The sequence below is a fragment of the Enhydra lutris genome, unplaced genomic scaffold, assembly GCF_002288905.1.
Source record: "Enhydra lutris kenyoni isolate GAN:26980312 unplaced genomic scaffold, ASM228890v2 scaffoldscaffold4, whole genome shotgun sequence".
In the NCBI taxonomy this organism is placed as follows: domain Eukaryota; kingdom Metazoa; phylum Chordata; class Mammalia; order Carnivora; family Mustelidae; genus Enhydra; species Enhydra lutris.
This window is the reverse complement of record NW_019154088.1, coordinates 7353860-7373085: the sequence shown is the minus strand read 5'-3', so window position 1 is coordinate 7373085 and position 19226 is coordinate 7353860. Positions and strand designations below refer to the sequence as shown.

Sequence of the window (19226 nt, the reverse complement as noted above, 5' to 3'; positions counted from 1 at the left end):
CAAAACAAACTGAGGGTTGATGGGGGGAGGGGGGTTGGGAGGGGGGGTGGGGTTATGGATATTGGGGAGGGTATGTGCTATGGTGAGTGCTGTGAAGTGTGTAAACCTGGCGATTCACAGACCTGTACCCCTGGGGATAAAAATATATGTTTATTAAAAAAAAAAAAAAATTAAAATAAATAAATAAATAAAACTTCCTAATACCAGCTACTAATGCTTTAAGTGGACAAAGTAAAAGATTTTTAACATCTTGAAAAAAAAAATTAATAAAAACCAAAACTTTAAGTTTTGGTAAAAACTTAAGTTTTTTGAGTAAAAAAGTATTCAGCTTAGTCAAATTTGAATGTTTTTAACGGAATTACAAACCCTTAAAAGTAACAATTACTATGGGAACATGGACATATTCTAAAGTTAGGTGTTGGGTAAAGCCAAAAATCTTTCACAAGAGCAGAAAATTTAACACATGATATACATAAAGACTGTACATACATTTGCATGCTCTCTGGCTTTAAAAAAATTATCTATAGCAGTCCTATACACCCACATTCAATGCTCTTAGGATTGTGCTGGCATAGGCTCATCTGTGTTATCTATATAGTAACCGATGCCAATATTTAATGTACAATGGGAATCTGTTTCACTCTCAGAGGCTGGTATAATAATTATTCTCCTATGGTTGCTAAGAGATTGTGTAGCCTTTTCTTTTTCTAAGACTACTAGAGCAATTTAATGTGTAGAGGCAATAGGATGCTGGGTAAAACAATAAAATAATTCCAGCTGTAGCTCTCTATCAGAACATAAGGCTAGATGACAGCTGCGGAGAAAATAGAAACAGACTTTGCTCCTCTTCTCCCTTTATCCCTTCTTACTGTGTAATTCTGAGTACAGACAATTTAGCATTGTTCTGCAAACCTTTTAAAATATGATTCCCAATGAATAATCACATGTGGAAAAAGTGTTATTGGTCTACTTGCTGCTCAAGAACTCTTATTTTTGTGTATCACAAAACACAGGTTTGAAAATGTGTGTCTGGGTTATAACCAACAAGAGAAGATTTTAGTAATTATATTATTAGTTAATTTTAGCATGATGGAAGAATTTTAAAATGTTCTTTGACGAAGGAGTCTTACATTTTAGCATTGCATATGTTAAAAATGTTACAAAAACTGTTTTTCTTTTGGCATTTAAAATCATATACTCAAATTATGCAAACTTGCGAAGCACAGAAAAAATTACAATTCCACAAGCCCAGCAAAATCATCATTAATATTTTGGTGTAGCACCCAGTAGCAATTCATTTTAGATTTGACCACAATTATCTCCTATTCTGCTCATTAGATTTCTTTAGTTCCTTTGATTAGTTTAAGAGTAAGAATACACTAACCTGTGAGTTTTTAATCTTGCATTTGTCTGTGAGCTTTGTCTAAAAAACATTAATAGCACATAAAGAATTTTAAGCAATCTGAACACAGTAATCAGTGATGAAACAATATGGAAGGAATGAGAAATGTACCAAGACATAATGTCCCACAAAAACAGAAAAAAGAAAACAAGTCTTCCACCTTAGGTTAATTAACAAACAAACCAAACTACTTTTCTAATAAAGTCAGTTTGACTTAAATGTGGTGTTAGATTTTCAGGAATTGTTTATTGTCTGTTAATTTGTTTTTTAGTTATTTTGTTCCTGGTAACAATATAAATTTATACAATCCTGTAACTGGTAAATCTATTTTTAGGATTTTATCCTAAGGTCACACCTGGAAAAATACCAACAAAAATTAATGTAAGAGGCTGTGGAAAATAAAGGTTCAATAAAACATGAATGGTTAAATAAATTGTCTGGCACAGTTACGTGATTAGAATGGCTAAATGCAAAAACTCATGTCAGACTTTGGGGGTTCACATTTTAGGGTTTATACTACTTAAATTTCAACTACCACCATCACTACCACTACCAATACAAACAAGACTCCTTTCAAAACACAATCAAGGAGTGCCCAGCTGGCTCAGTCCACGGAGCATGACACTCTTGATCTTAGGGCTATAGGTCTGAGCTCCACACTTGGTACAGACATTACTTAAAAATAAAATGTTTAAAACACGCACACAATCATGGTACTTTAAATAAAGAAATATGTATTTGAATACAAGCAAAAGAACAAAGAAAAACCTAGGCAGAACTACCTAAATTTTTCACAGCAGTTATGTCTGGGTAGGAATAAATGATTCCTGATTTCTTCTTTGTAATTTTCTCACTGCCCAAATATTCTGCTTAAAGATGTATTAGTCTAAGAGTCAAGAACAAAATGTAAATGACAAACCATTATGCAAAAGGTTATATAGTTCTTTTGCTCCCTTGTTAGATAACAAAAACTCAATGTGAAATATACTAAAGTTTTGGGAACTCAACTATGGAACAGTACTTAATGTAGGATGATGACAGTCACAGTAACATAGCATCCATTTGCTAGCTAAAGAATGTCTTTCCATGGAGGTGCCTTGGTGGCTCTGCTAGTTGGGCATCTGACTCTTGACTCTGGCTTGGGTCATGATCTCTGGGTTGTGAGACTGAGTCCCCCAAGTGTGGCTCTGCACTCAGTGGGTCTGTTGGAGATTCCTTCCCTCTGTCCCGCGCTCTGCTCCCATGCTCACACTGTCCCTCCCTCCAAGCACACAAATCTTTAAAAAAGGATAAAAATGCCTATCCACTTAGTTTTCAGAAACAGAGCCTTATTAAAATGTTACCACCTTTGAAAGTTATTGCATGAACACTTCATATCCCCCTTCCTAAACCAAAGTTACATTAAACAATCAATAACTAACTATAAGTCATTATCTCTTAAATGATTTTGGCTAAGAAATGACACTATCAAAAGAGTAAGTTAATCAAGTATTTCTCAGTGGCCAAAAGGAAAAATAAGACAACCTTCCCTTTGGATCAACTGTCAACTTTTTTTCTCTCAAAAGCATGAAATCTGAGATCTTTTCCTCTTAGAACCACAGCCTCTTGTGAGGTCAGTTTTATGGATTTTGTTACCAATCCAGCATATCTCAACAACAAGAGCTGTTCTCTGGTCGGAGAAACACTGTAAAAATGATCTTAATAACAAATACGAGATAGCATTTTGAAAAAACAAAAACAAAAACACCTTAACTGGCTCATTCCCCCCACCCCCCAACTGGCTCATTATAACAGTCAAAGAAAGAAACCAATGAAAACAACATTCATACTTTTTTACAGCTAGGTTAAAAATCCTAAGTGTGAAGGTTTTTCTTTAAAAAACCCTTCTTGGGTACCACCTAGGTATGTCATCAGCACTGTACTAAAAACATCAGGGATAAAAGATGAGCAAAATGCGATTTAAAATCCAAATGATGATGTATTTTATATAACCCTTCAAAGACAGATAAATAAAAAGGGAGACATCTTCCTGTTGATTTATGATGACTGACAAAGACACAAAAATTACTGAAAGCAGAAAGGGCCCACCAGCAAATAACCAAATGCCTCGTATAACTTTAGAACAGAAAAGGTGCTCAAATAACTGGTGAATAAATTGTTGAATAAATAATTAAAATGGAGAGGATTTCCACTCTGATATTTTAATGTCTTCAAGACATTTAATGATCTAAATAAAACACAATCATTACCTCTTCTGGTTTAAAAAAAAAAAAAAGATAATGGGTTATTCTTTAAAACCCATTTTCGGGGGCGCCTGGGTGGCTCAGGGGGTTAAGCCTCTGCCTTCGGCTCAGGTGATGGTCTCAGGGTCCTGGGATCAAGCCCCGCATCAGGCTCTCTGCTCAGCAGGGAGCCTGCTTCCTCCTCTCTCTCTGCCTGCCTCTCTGCCTACTTGTGATCTCTTTCTCTGTGTCAAATAAATAAATAAAATCTTTAAAAAAAAAAAAAAAAACCATTTTCGTTGCCTTTGCAAATAATCACCAATGAAGTAAACCTGACATAACTACTACTACGAATCACAACCAAGTTGTATTTGAAATAATTTCAAAATGTTTAGTTATGCCAAGCTCAAAGGTGAATTACAAAACAATGATGTAGTTTATTTCTGATACAGTGATTAAATTAAAATATTTTATAATCTCTAATATATTCTGAAGTAAGAATGACAGTAAAAACTTTGGCCTATCATGAAATCAATGGCACTAAGGTATATTTATGAGTTTTCTTCTATAGTTCTAATTCTGGATATCGATTCTTTAAAAATTTTTCAAACAGGAAGTTCAGAAAAATTTATCTCACATATTTGCTAGCATCTCAGTATCCCCCACTCCTTTCTTTATATAATTAAGGTTAATGTATATATAATCAGGTTAGACTTTTTTAAACAATAAAGACGATTTTTTTCCTACCTGAACATATTCTCTGTTACAAAAGGGCTATAAAACCAAGATATAATACACTCTTCTACTGAAAGACAGAATTTACCCTAAGCTAGACATCATCTGAAAAACTGAGAACTGATGAAGATTAGGGATTAAAGGAACATGACTACAGGTGTTAACTTTCATTCTCATCATATTCCCTCCTGCTCGTGTACTGGTTAGCTATCCCTGCACAATAAATTACCAGAAAACAGCAGCTTCAAAGAACATACATTTATTATCCCCCAGTTTCTGTGAGTGAGAAATTTTGAAGCACCTTAGCTGAATGGCTGTGGCTTACAGTCCTTTAGGACATCACAGTAAAGATACTAGCCATGGCTGCAGTTATCTGAAGGCTTGTTTCAGGCAGAAGACTTTTGTCTAAGATCAACCCATTTCCTTGCTGGCTGCTGAAAAAGGGTCTTAGTTCCTCACCACATGGATCTCCTCACAGAACCTCTCAAGTATCCTTGCACACAGCAGCAAGCTTCTCCCAAAATGAGTAATCCAAGAAAAAGAGCAAGATGGAAGCCACAAATTTTCTTAGGACCTACTCTCACTTCCTCCACATTCTATTTGTTAGAAGTGAGTCATAAGCACAGTGACACTCCAAGAGAGGGGAATTAGACTAGAATGAAGACAGGAGTATGAAAGAATTTGTGGACATATTTTAAAACCACTACTGTTCACCACTTTTTGGACAAATAATTTACAGTTTTCTCACATACAAAATACACACACTCATCCCCCTCCCAAGGCTCCCCAGAAGTCTCATCTCTTTAGAGCAACAACTTCACATCCAGGATGATGTGATCGAAATAGATCCATGTACAGATGAAACTTCTCAGGTATAGTTCCTTAAGTACAGTCATCTGAATATAATTTCTCCCAACGTGAAGACCTGGGAACTAAAGTGACAAATTATCTGCCCTACACATACCCAAAATACAAGGGCAGGATAGGGAGGAAAATTGTTTTAACACCATCGTGTACAGAAGAAAATAGGGAGGCACAATGGAGTCAGATCCAAAGTAATTCTGAAATGAAGGTGGACCCATCTTACAAGTTGCATGAAGAGAACTTAGGACCTAGGAAGAATTCTCCATGGCTCTTGGCTCTGGCCTTGGAGATTTGGTCTCTGATTTCTGAGTCACCCTTCCATTTTTTGAAAGGTAGCCCACGTTTACATTCATGCGTATAGAATGTTTTAACCTGACTCCTACCAGAATTTTGGGAACCTAAATGGCCACTCTTTGGTCCAAGGTGGTGATACTTCTGCCAAAATAACTCTTTTGAAAACACTGTGGGTCTCTTGTGATTCTTATCGGGGTTCACACCATTAGACATAAAGCAGAGTCACAAATCCAAAATAAAACGCTTCTCTACTTTAAATTTTTGCTAAGGGACACCCTAATCTGATAATAAGCCCCATCAGTTTGATTGAAAGGTTCTTGGAGGCATACCTTAGATCTTTCTGAGGTCTTAAGAATGGATTTTATAAATCACACACTTGGCTTCATCTTTAGACAAAGCTATTCTGAGAGTGCCCTGGATCTGATCTTTGCCTAGAAGCCATTTCCTAATTTTGGCATAGTCTGATATACTAAGAGGATGAGAATTTTCAAACCAGCAGGTCCTGGCTCCATTTTGTTTAGGAGCCCTTCCTTACCCCATTTCCTATAAGCAGAAAGAAGAAACCAAGCAACACTTTTTACCTTCTGCTTGAAAAATCTTCTTAGCTAGGTCACCTAGCTCCTTAGATACATTTTCTTTCTCTTTTTCTTTTTTTAAAGATTTTTATTTATTTATTTGACAGATGGAGATCACAAGTAGGCAGAGAAGCAGGCAGAGAGAGAGGAGGAAGCAGGCTCCCTGCTGAGCAGAGAGCTCAATGCGGGGCTTGGACCCGGGATCATGACCTGAGTCAAAGGCAGAGGCTTTAACCCACTGAACCGCCCATGCGTCCCCTTGGATACATTTTCTAAGGCCCATATTACTGCAAGTGACATTGTTGCTAACCCTTCTGTGCCACTACGTAGCAACTCCCTTTCTCCCAGCTTCCAATATGGTTTTCTTCATTTTCATGTAAGCCTTTACTGGCTTTTAAAGTATGTGTTACAGTAGCACCCCATTTATGGGTACCTAAATCTGTATTAGTTACAAATTACCCCCAAACTTAACAGCTTCAACGATTTCTGTAGGTCAGAAATTAAGAATTTTGACTGTTAACTGAAAGGGTTCTGGCTCACAGTCTCCAGTAAGTTACAGTCAAAACATCAACTATGGCTACAGTCATCTAAAGGCTTGTTTGGGAGTAAATGACTGGCTTACCAGATGGCTCACTAACACTGTATATTGTCACAAGACTTCAGTTCCTTACCACATGGACATCTCCACTGGGTTGTTTGAGTATCCTAATCCTATGAGAGTTGTCATTTTTAGTACAAGCAATCCAAGAGCATCAGAAAGAAGCTGCAATGTCTTTTATGATCAACCCTTGGAATTCACATTTTGTCACTTCTACCATAAGTCTCTTTGGTAAGAAAGAACTAAGTATAATGTATACTCAGGGAGAGGAGAATTAGGTTCTATCAAAAGGAATATAATTTAATAATCTATTTTAAAAACACCAAAGAATATAAAGCCAAAAGTTAAAACTTGATATGAAAATCGCTTAGTAAAATTGCATTTAAATGGAAGCCTACTACTATAATCTCTAGTGACATTGCATATTTTTTATTTTATTATGAAAATAAAAAAACCAAGCAAGTGCTTTAGTGTCTAATGAAGCTAAAATATAAATAACTCTTTAAGGGTTTGAGTGTGTGTGTGTGCAACATTTTGGATTGAGGGCACTGGAGATACCTTACTATGAAGTTGCCATCCTAAGGAGCTAACAGAATAACTACTCTTGCTGCTCTTTATACTACAGTAATTCTCTTCACTAGCCTCCTCCTAATTCTAACTTTTCATTCTTTTGTCTGCTCCTGAAATAAATTTATTATTCTTCGTTAATATCATCCCCATTTTTAACTCTATACCAAAGCCTTGATATAAACAGTACTAGTAGCAAATACAATGATGGAAACAACAGTTTTTTACAAAATCCACTGACTTTTTTTTTTAAGAAATGCACCTTTTATTTATTTTTTTAAAAGATTTTATTTGTTTATTTGACAGAGATAGATCACAAGTAGGCAGAGAGGCAGGCAGAGAGAGAGAGAGAGGGAAGCAGGCTCCCCGCTGAGCTGAGAGCCCGATGCGGGACTGGATCCCAGGACCCTGAGATCATGACCTGAGCTGAAATCAAGAGTTGGACACTTAACCATCTGAGTCACCCAGATACCCTGGGGCGGGGGGGTGTTGTCAATTTTTAAACCTTTCTTCCTTTGATAACTAAAAAATGTTAATTTATACTACCTGCTGCTTACCACTGTTCATATACACTTACTAACAATATGCAATTCCTTTTTTGTGAATTCTTTATACAAGTACCTTGCCTATATTTGATGGTTAATTTTATCTGTCAACTTGGCTAGGCTATAGTGCCAAGCTGTTCAGTCAAACACCAGTCCAAACATTGTGGAGGCACTTTCAGATGTGACTAACATTTAAATCAGTATATTTTAAGTAAAGGAGATTACCCTCCATAAAGCAGACAGGTCTCATTATGAAAAGACTTAAAAAAAAAAAAAAGACTTAGGTCCCCCAAAGAGGAAGTCTGCCATGAGACTGCATTCCAACTCAAAACTGAGACATCAAAGTGTGTCAAAACTGCCATACATGCCTGCCTACCTACCCTGTGCATTTCTGACTTGTCAGTCCCCACAATGACTAAGCCCATTCCTTTAAAAAAACAAACCAAAAAAACGAACCACCACCAACAACAAACTAATCCAAGGAAACCAAACAAAAACAAACTCTCTATAACACATGCATACCTATATCATGCCCACACATCCTACTGCTTCTGTTTCTCTGTGTTTGTTAACAAATACTGTGTTGAGGGGGCGGGGGTTGGGTGAGTCTGGTGGTGGGTATTAAGGAGGGCACATACTGCATGGAGCACTGGGTGAGGTGCATAAACAATGAATTCTGGAACACACACACACAATTAAATTAAATTAAATAAAAAAAAACAAATACAGTGTCAAGAAATTTTCTTAGACATTTATATAAGTTGTTTGTTTCTTAAGGTTAGTGATTTCCTCCCTATCCTTACATTCAGAAATTCCTTTCAAGGCAAACTACTTACTTGTAAGTCATCTTCTGTTCCTTCAGCTTCATTTTTAAATGTTGGGCATCCTAAGAAAACAGGTAGATGTTAATTACGCAAAGAATTTTTGTCTTAGGTTTTAATAATTGACTAACTGATTAAATCATTACAATACTATAGAACTGATCAGAGATCATTCTGGGCTGCCTGGCAACAAGTCAGATGTTGGCCACTCATACCTGCCTCTTTGTTAGGAGAATAAAGTGAATGTTTTCCTCTTTTATGGGTATATTTCCAGTAATTTTCTAACGAGATGTTCTCTGTGAAAGTGTACTATCTCTAGTAAGCCCTACCCCTGCTCTTTCTAAAATGCTCAAACTGCTAGGCAGGGTATATGCGTTAAAATTTCTCTGGTGTTACCCACATGTGATTTATTCAATTTTCTAAATATTCTTACCCAGAAAACAGTATTTAATACCCCAAACAAAGATTTTAGTTGCTTTTGCAAGAAAGAAAACAAATAAGCCTTAAACCACTGTTTACAGCCAATAGCCAGTTGTTGCTATTGATCTTTGTGTATCAATGTCTCTCTGTATATTTTCCTAGTGTTCAAGAGGCTCTTTAGTTTTAATAAATTAATAAGGAAGGATGTCTTAGCAAAGTATTCTTAGTTTATGCTACCCTTGAGAGATATAGCTGACATGGAGATGAGCAGAAATTTGTCCTTCCGAAAGGGTTGCATATTTTATTCTTATTGTCATGGAAGACTAAGTAAAAGAAATATAATGGGACTGGTGGAAGTTTATACAGTGGCTGGTAATAACACTAACCAGTATGTTTTAAAAAATGTTCAAAAATAACAAGATAGATTAGTACTGTAACTATTCTACCTGGCAAGGAGTTTGTAGGCTTCTCTACATATATAAGCTGTCCTTTAAAACATGAAATTTAATCCTAATCTATTTGATCCCAGTTAAAGAAATATCCTTTTATGGAGCCATGAGTGTGGCTTCAAAGTAATAACACTTTAGGGAATGCAATTGGTGCACAGCCACTGTGGAAAACAGTATGGAAGTTCCTCAGAAAGTAATCACATTACTATTTACACAAAAAAATACAAGAACACTAATTCAAAGGGATACATACACCTCTATGTTTATTGCAGCATTATTTACAATAGTCAAATATGGAAGCAGCCCAAGTGTCCACTGATAGATGAATGGATAAAGAAGAGGTGGTATATATATACAGTGGAATACTATCCAGCCATAAAGAATGAAACCTTGCCATTTGCAACACCATGGACAGAATCAGGGAGTATAATGCTAAGCAAAGTCAGAGAATGACAGATACCATATGATTTCATTCACACGAGGAATTTAAGAAACAAAACAAAAGAGCAAATGAAAAAGAGAGACAGAAATCAAGAATGAGACTCTTAACTATAAAGAATAAACTGATGGTTATGACAGGGGAGGTGCTTGGGGGTGGGTGAAATATGTGAGGGGGAATAAGAATACACTTATGATGAACACTGAGTAATGTATATTATTGCTGAATCATTGTATCATACACCTGAAACTAATGTAACACTATATGTGCTATATATACATATACTGGAATGAAGATAAAAAGCTTAATAAAAAAAGGAAAAAGTAAAAATAAATTAAAAATTCTAGCAGCCATAGATAATGATTATCTTTTTAAAGTAGCAGTACTTGAGCAATAGCTAAATATCAGAATCAACTGGGGAAATTTCAGAAAAGATGCTGGTACCACAGTATATTCTCAAACCAGTATTGCCAGAATCTATGGGATGAGGCATAGGGCTTCATGTCTTTTTTATTTCTTGAAGTGGTTTGAGAGCCACAGCCACTACCACAGGACCTCAGGGACTTTTTTTCCCCTCTAAATTCATAATAGAATCATTTCACAATTCTTCATCACATTTGAAATAGGAGGAACTTCAAAAACAAACAAACAAACAAAAAATGGATGCCTCAGCTCCTGTCCCTAGGCAGACAGATTCAAATAGTCAGAGTACGGACCAGTTATTCTATTTTGCAAAGTATCCCAGGTGACTAAAATGTGCAGCCAACATTGAGAACAATGATCTAGAAAGAACTTACAGGTTCTTGTAATAAAGATAAAATGAATGTTATCATTCCACAAAAATTTTTCTGAACTGGAAATCACTGTTTATCAATCTCTCATCTTTTAAAATAGCTAAATAAATTACTTAAGCACAGTTTCATGGACTATCAGTACAGATCTGTCGAAGCATTTCCAGGTTCTTGCCTATGGTCAGTCTCATTCATTTTTTCTAATTTTCCTAGTAAGATGTTATTTTCAAAATACAACAAATCACAATGCTGCTAATATATTTTGATTCAGTTACTTTATATAGAAGTTGATTTCTATTTATAGAGACAATTTTCCTTCTTTATTAGAAAAACAAATCAAGTCTTAATTATAACTTCATTTTGGGGATGAAATGGGCTTTAAAGTGATTTCTTTTTCCTTAATTAAGCAGAGGCCAGTCTTACATCTAAATATATTCTTTTTCCCTTTAAAACCTGCAGGCTTTAGAGTTAACAATCTCAACAGACTGGCAACATATACAAAGAGATGCATGGGACTCTGGTCTCTACCAACCCTCAATAATGAAATCAGGTGAAGAGTTTCAAGAAAAGGTTTGGCATAGGAAAAATAGAGCCTACATATGAAATAATAACCAAATACAGTTGAACCATGAACAACACAGGGGTCAGGGACATCAACCCCTGCCCCACCCCAATGCTGTTAAAAATCCACATACCACTTTTCATTCCCCAAACACTTAACTACCATTGCTGACTGAAGCATTACCAATAATATAAATAGTTTCAACATATACTTTGTATGTTATATGTACTGTATTCTTAGAATAAAATAGAGAAAAGAAAACATTAGCAAGCAAATTATAAGGAAGAGAAAAATATATTCATGGTACTGTATTGTAAAATAATCCACATCTAGTAGACTGGCACAGTTCAAGCCCATGTTGTTCAAGGGTCAACTATATTTGATTATTAGGAATGTTCTTTTTTATGACCAAAACAAGGATATGATTGATAATAATAACACACAAGGATTTTGAAAGTTCTGCCTATTCCCTCTTCACACTCCTACTTAAAAACATTTGCATTATCTGATGGCTGCTATTAATGGGTTCAAGAAAACACATGTAAGTGGCATGTGTGACAAATATAAAACAGATTTAAAAACCTATTATTTTATCTTTGCCTACAGTGAGCTTTCAAAACTAATCACATATATCACAAAAGATGACCTCCTTAAAGTCACTCTACTCTACTACATATACGATAAACAAATTAAGAAAATAGTCAAGAAAACCTACCTTGAGATATATCTTCTATAGCTCTTCGAATGCCTCTATCAAAAGCCCTAGCATCAGCAGGACTTTGAAAGGTAAGGCCAAATTTCTTGTCATCAATCTTCCAGTGGTGAAATGTTGGAGTGACCTTATTGTAAATGAGGTCTTTTTTAAGCATACATTCCAAAACCACCTGCCAAAAGTTAAATGCCAAAGATTACTATACATATATCAAATAATCTAATGTAGCTCTTAAATACAAATTGAGGTGAGAATAAGAGCTATTATATTTCAGTAAATGCATTTCCTCCCCTCTATTACTGCCCTAATAATGTAGAGGTCTTGCTATTTAATCTATTTCATAAAGTCACTCAATACGGAAATTTTTTTTTAAGATTTTATTTATTTATTTGACAGAGAGAGAGAGATCACAAGTAGGCAGAGAGGCAGGCAGAGAGAGGGGGTAATTAGGCTCCCTGCTGAGCGGAGAGCCCGATGCAGGGCTTGATCCCAGGACCCTGGGATCATGACCCGAGCTGAAGGCAGAGGCTTTAACCCACTGAGCCACCCAGGCGCCCCTCAATACAGAAATTTTTAAATGAGATTAAAGAGGATTTTGGGAAGATGACAAAGTAAGAAGGAAACTTTCTCCCCACCTAAACAACAATTACACTGGCAGAATCTGTCTGACAGAACTATGTTGGAACTCTGAAGTCTGTTAGGTTTGCAATTCCCAAGGGAAGACACAGACAGTAAATTGGGGTTAATTGGTCAATTTCAGCATTAGTACAGTAGCAGCTACCCAAACCCCATGGCAGGGAGGTATATACAACATGTTCCTTAGAGCAGCTCACACAAATCACAGAAGCCAGGGTGGGTAAAAAGGACCGTGTCCTCCAAGTATCAGCAATCCGTGTGCTCTGATTACTGATAGCTGAGAGATGCAGATGAAGGAGAGGACAGCCATAGTTGTTATACCTTCCCTTATTGTTGCAAGTCCCTCCTCGACAAATGGAAGAGATGTCCAGGTTATTTAAAGGATCAGCATCCTTTTTTAGCTATCTTTTTTTTTTTTTAACTTTTTCCCATTTTGGGTGCCAAACACTAAAGAGGAGGACATTCAAAAACAATTACATTCATGGGGAAAATCAGAAAGTGACTATTCATATCCAAGGAAATACTCAGAAAAGACATGAGAAGACCTAAATTTACACTTCAGGCAGATCCTCAGCAGAGACAACCTACAACAATTTAAAAGGGGAAAAAAAGCGCAAATCTTATGGAAGGGGGACAATGTGATTTCCAGAGTTACCACATAATTAGACTCAATGTTCAACAAAAAAGCTCAAGGCACACAAACGGTAAATTCATTTTTTTCATTTTCCCACTGTAAATAAAAAGAAAACCAACAGAAACTGTCCCTAAAAAAGGCAGAGCACATATATTAGACAAATGCTTTAAAAAAGACCCACAAAACTGTTTTAAGGAAAAAGTCAAGAAAATGACCTACAAACAAAATGAAAGTATTAATAAAGAGAAAATCTAAAAAGAAATGAAATTCTGGAGCTGTAAAGTACAACAAATAAAACAAAAAATTCACTACAGAGATTCAAAAGCAGATTTGAACAGGCAGAAAAAGATCTATGAACTTAAAAATAGACAATGGACATTATTGAGTCTGAAGAATAGAAAGAAAAAAGATTAAAGAAAAGCAAACAGCTTAAAGGACCTGTGGGACAGCATCAAGAGGACTAACGTGGGGGTGTTTTAGTTGGTTAAGCGTTAGAGCCTTGATTTTGGCTCTGTGATCTTAGGGTCATGAGCTTGAGCCTGCGTAGGGCTCTGCTCTCAGGATGAAGTCGGCTTGGGATTCTCTCTCCTTCTCCCTTTGCCCCTCTGCATTGCTCCACCCCCCACCTCACAAAATAAATAAATCAATCTTTAAAAGAAAAAAAAAAAAAAAGAACCAACATACATTGTGGGAGCTTTAGAAAGAGAAAAGGAAAAGGGGCAAAGAGAATATGTGAAGAAACAATAATTTAAACTTCATAAATTTGATGAAAGACATCAATATAAACATCAAAGAAGCTCAACGAACTCCAAATAAGATGAATTCAAAAGACAGCCACACATCAAACAGAGAGAGAATCTTGAAAGCAGCAAGATACACGTGAACCACCACATTCAAGGGATCCTAAAAAAAAGTATTAGCAGATTTATCTTTAGAAACTTTGGGGGCCAGAAGACAGTGGGCAGATATATTCAAAGTACTAAAAGAAAAAAAAAAAGTCAATCCTTTATTCTGGGCAAAACTGCCCCTTGAAAGTAGGATAGAAATTAAGACATTCTCAGATAAACAAAAGCTGAGAGAATGTTCCCACTAGATCTATCCTGCAAAAAAAAAAGCTCAAAGAAATCCTACAAAGTGAAATGAAATGATACTAGACAGTAACTTGAAGCTGTATGGAGAAATAAAGATCTCAATAAAGGTAAGTGCGTGAGCATTTTAAGAAGCAGTAGAATTTTAACACTGTTTTGAAACTGACACATAGTAAACCTTCAATAAACAGTAGTAGTAATGGTGATGTTGGTCATGAGGTGACAGCACTAATCCATAATACAATAACTGCTATGAAAAACTAGATCAGTATTTGTGAGAAGACTTTTTTTTTTAATAAAGAAGGAGGAGAAATTTGAATGATAAATAAAAAGCACTCAGGAGCTCAAAGAGCTTATGGATAGATTCTGAGAAGCTAAAGTTAATGGATTCTAAAGGCAGTGAAAAATTTCAGTCTCCAATGTTTTTCTTCCTTCTGAAAGAAATTCTAGGGTATTTTATAAAAGGGGGGAAGAGGAAAATGCCACAGTCACTAAATAACTAAAACTTCTGAAGATATATTCCAAGTTATTTTGGGAAATATAGAGCAAAACTCTCATCATAAAATTACTGGACTGTTTGCCAGAAGTACTTAAAATAGACCAAGTCAAAAATGGGTACAAGTGCATTTTTGTTTTCATTAATAACAACCAACAATTTGGGAGAGCAGAGTAAAATTAAATATGTACTTTCAAACTACTATGTACTTTATTATAGCTGCTACCTTACAAAGAGCTAATTACAGGTTTACAAATTGTATTATCTAAGAAGTAGTACAGCTGGCAACCAAGCTTAAGTTTTTTCACGAGTAACTTTATGAACTATCTTTGACTCCGAGGAAAAATCATTTCATTTTTGAAATAAAAATGCCAAATTCAAATTAGATTACTTCTAACCAAAATCAAGAATTATTATCTCAAATAGTTGCTTCATATCTAGTTTTCTGGAGGATATAAAATCCTTTATAAAAACACCAAGAAATATCAAACAATACTGTATTATCAAATACAGTATTTTACTAATTATCTATTAATAAAAATTTGTCTTTCATGGCATGTTCTGAGCTGAGTGGAATTTAGACATTTTTAAAAAGGAACAGGAGGAACAATGACAGTGTTTCTCACAAAACAGCAGTTCAGCTACAACAGAAGGGAGGGAGTCAATATTCTTTAAATACATGTATGTCATAAAGAAAAGACTGAGGATCTGCTCTAGATTAAAGGAGAATAAAGTCGTTACATCTAAGTACTATGTAATCTCATACTGAAGGAACAAAAATGTTCTAAGAACATTTTTAGGACAGTTGACAAAACTGGAAAATGGTAGATTCAAGTACCATATTTATGTTAAACTTCCTAAATAGGATAATTAAACTGTGACTAAGAAAATATCCCTGTTCTCAGGAAAAATACACTGAGGTACTAAGAGGTAAAGGGCAGAATATATGCAACCTACTTCAAATAGTTCAGAAACTGTGTGTGTGTGTGTGTGTGTGTGTGTGTGTGTGTGTGTGTGTCCGTCCGTCCGTCCGTCCGTCCTGGGGGAGGGAGAGAGAGTAACAAAACCAACAGGCCAAAATGTTAAAGAATTGGTATATGGAAGGGGGGGTGGATTTCATGAATTTGGGTAAAAGATGTACAGGAGATCTTATCCTATTCTTGCTAAAAGTTGACTCTTTGCAAAGAAATGAAATAGACAAACAAAAAAAGGCATAAAAGCACAAATAAATGGGGGCACTTGAGTAGCACAGTCAGTTAAGTGTCAGACTCTTGGTTTCAGCTCAGGTCATGATCTCAGGGTTGTGAGACTGAGCCCCACCTTGGGTCCCCACTCAGTGTGGACTCTGCTTAAGATTCTCTCTCCCCCTCCCTCTGTCTGGCCCTCCCCTCTCCCCTGCACATTCTCTTTAAATAAAATCTTTTTTTTTTTTAAGTATAAATAAACAGAATTAGGAATCAAAGTGGAACAAAACTGAAACCACGGCAAAACTTTAGAAAGTAACAAAGAATACAGTGTAAGGTTTTATAAACCCAAATTTTAAAAAGTGAAATAGCCAATTTCCTAGAAAAACTTAATCAAAACTGACTGAAAACAGAAAACCACCAGAGACTTGTAACCATCAGAGAAACTGAATCAGTAGGAAGAGTAAAAGGGGATGAGGAAATGGAAAATGAGATACATTGTCATTCCTTCAGCACCTGAGAGAGATGAAGACCACCAGCAAGAAGATTATCCCCTGTAGAGGATTTAGAAGAGACTGCTACCAGCAGAAATTGGAGAAAACTGGTCACTGACTTCTAATTAAGACACTGTTCTAACTCCTGGTGGCTGCACAAACAACCACCTAAAATTCTTGGGCACAGGCAATAACCCCTGCTTCTTTACTTGGCTCTTTCCCAAGCTCCCATAGGCTGTTAGATCTCCGAACTGCCAAACTAAAACAAAACAACATTAAAGGAAATGTAACATGGCAGAGCCATTCTGGGAAAAAGTCTGGCAGTTTCTTATGAAACTATCATACATTCAACAACTGCACTCTTGGTCATTTATTCCAGAGAAATAAAACTTGGATTCAAAAAAAAAAAAAACCCTAGTACATGAATGTTCAGAGCAGCTTTATTTGCAATAGCCCAAAATTGCGAACAGCTTACATGTCCTTCAATGAGTCAATGGTTAAACAAATTTGGTACAAAGACATCACAGAACACTAGCCAGTAATAAGAAGGAACAAACTACTGATATACAACCTGAATGAACCCTCAGGGAACAAAGGTCAATGAAAAAAGCCAATCCTGAAAGGTTACTTACTTATGATTCCAATTATATAACATTTTTGAAATTACAGAAGTAGCGAAGTGGAGAACAGATGGGTGGTTGCCAGGGGAAAGAGGAAGAGGATGTAGTTATAAAAGAGTAACAGGAGGGAGGATTCTCGTGATTACTGAATTGTTCTGTATCTTTTCTGTGGATGGTAAAACTGTATAGCTCTACACCCAAATAAGTACTAGTAAAAGTAGGGAAACCTAAAGATCATGGTTTTTACCGATGTGAATATATATTGACTGTAATACTATAGTTTTGAAAATGTTACCAAAGTAACAGGATCTCTTCATATTATTCCTTACAGTAACAACTAGTAATCTATAATTTTCACAATAAAAATATCAATTAAAAAGTCTACAGAACATCTGCACAACTAGATTTCAGAAAAATGAGTATCAACTTCTGGTAGGGGAACCTAAGAGACATTAAGGACACTTTCTTATAATAAAGGACATCTCAAAGCAATAGCTAAATTATACTTGTGTCTACAACACCAGAAATCCCATTAAATTCACAAAGAAGCCAACATTAGCACCAACATTTAATATTATTCTGAAGTTCTAGCTAATGCTATACAAAAGAAAGGTAAGTTTCATGAATAAGCTTTAAAGGATACCAGAAATGACTCCCCCTCCTCCCCAAAATAGCATTTATAGTCAAACATTTTTGATGTGCCTAGGGAAAAAAAATGAGTGTACCTATACCAAAAAAAAAAAAAAAAAAAAAAAAAAAAAAAAAAAAAAAAAAAAAAAAAATAGAAAATAAAAAAAAAAAAAAAAAAAAAAAAAAAAAAAAAAAAAAAAAAAAAAAAAAAAAAAAAAAAAAAAAAAAGACAAATTGTTCAGTGTTTTGAATGAGCAGAGATATACCAATAAAAAAGGGTAAAAACTGCTAACAAGGGGAAAACTAGTATTAGCAGATATTAAACTACATAAAACTAAAACTAAAAAGTGAAATATTCACTTAGCAATCAACAGACAAACCAGTGGAACTGAATAGGAACTGTAATGGATTGAACTGCATCGTTCTGAAATCTAGGAAGAAAAGTTCTCATCAGAAAATGAAACAGTTAGCACCTAGATCTTGGACTTCACAATGAATTTCCACTGTTTAAAGCAGCCAATCTGTGGCATTTTCTTATGGCTGCCCAAGCAGACTATTGTAAGAAGTCTAAATCAAACCATCATACTATATCATAAACTTAAAAAGTCTAGCACACAGAAGGCACTCAAATATCTGTTGATCAATTAAAGGAATAATATCAATCAACTAATCTATTAAAGACATGCCACATTCTATTTAGATTCTAATAAAGCAAAAGTAGTGAAAAAATATAAAGTTAGAAAAGTCAATAATTTGGGGTCAAAGAGTTTGGGCTTTAATTTAGCTATCAGGGAGGCTACTAACTATCATTAGCAGTTTAATGGCAGTTGGAATGTAATGGAAAGGATGTGCAATATATCACAATGAGATATAAAACAGAAACATCAAGGGGCGCCTGGGTGGCTCAGTGGGATAAGCCTCTGCCTTCGGCTCAGGTCATGATCTCAGGGTCCTAGGATTAAGCCCCGCATCGGGCTCTCTGCTTGCTGGGGAGCCTGCTTCCTCCTCTCTCTCTGCCTACTTGTGATCTCTGTCTGTCAAGTAAATAAATAAAATCTTAAAAGAAAACCACACAAAACAGAAACATCAAGCCAAGATAATTCTGATGAGCCTGATAGACCAAATCAGCCAGTATAAATCAATCATTAAACAAATATTACTTTAAAATTAATAATTAAATATTAAAGAGGAAGTATAATATAATAAAGAGAGTGCTGAAGCAAGTGCTATGCTGAAGTTTTCTAAAAAGACAAAATAAAAGTAACCAGAAAGGTAACGTGGGACATATTCCAGGTATTAAATTTCAAGAAACAGCTATTGCACGGCTCTAGAAGAAAGAGCATAGTCACAAAATTTACAGCTATCCAGAAAGCCATTCGTAGTATAATTTATTACAGTCTAAAGATAATAACAAATTGGTAATTTTGGACTAGATGAATGTTATTAAT

General features: G+C 35.5%; 1 protein-coding gene across 2 annotated transcripts in view; it reads right to left on the bottom strand.

The window, feature by feature from the left end:
• Positions 1-19226, bottom strand: part of LOC111160357 (sprouty related EVH1 domain containing 1) — a 108807-nt gene that overhangs the window by 19304 nt on the left and 70277 nt on the right. The window contains exons 3-5 of one of the 2 annotated variants that reach the window (XM_022523418.1): positions 12000-12168; positions 8639-8688; positions 1385-1423 (exon numbers count right to left, since the gene is read on the bottom strand). In XM_022523418.1, coding sequence (XP_022379126.1) covers positions 1385-1423; positions 8639-8688; positions 12000-12168 — 258 coding nt within the window. The remainder of the gene's footprint in view (positions 1-1384; positions 1424-8638; positions 8689-11999; positions 12169-19226) is intronic. The other variant, XM_022523427.1, reaches the window with a different exon arrangement.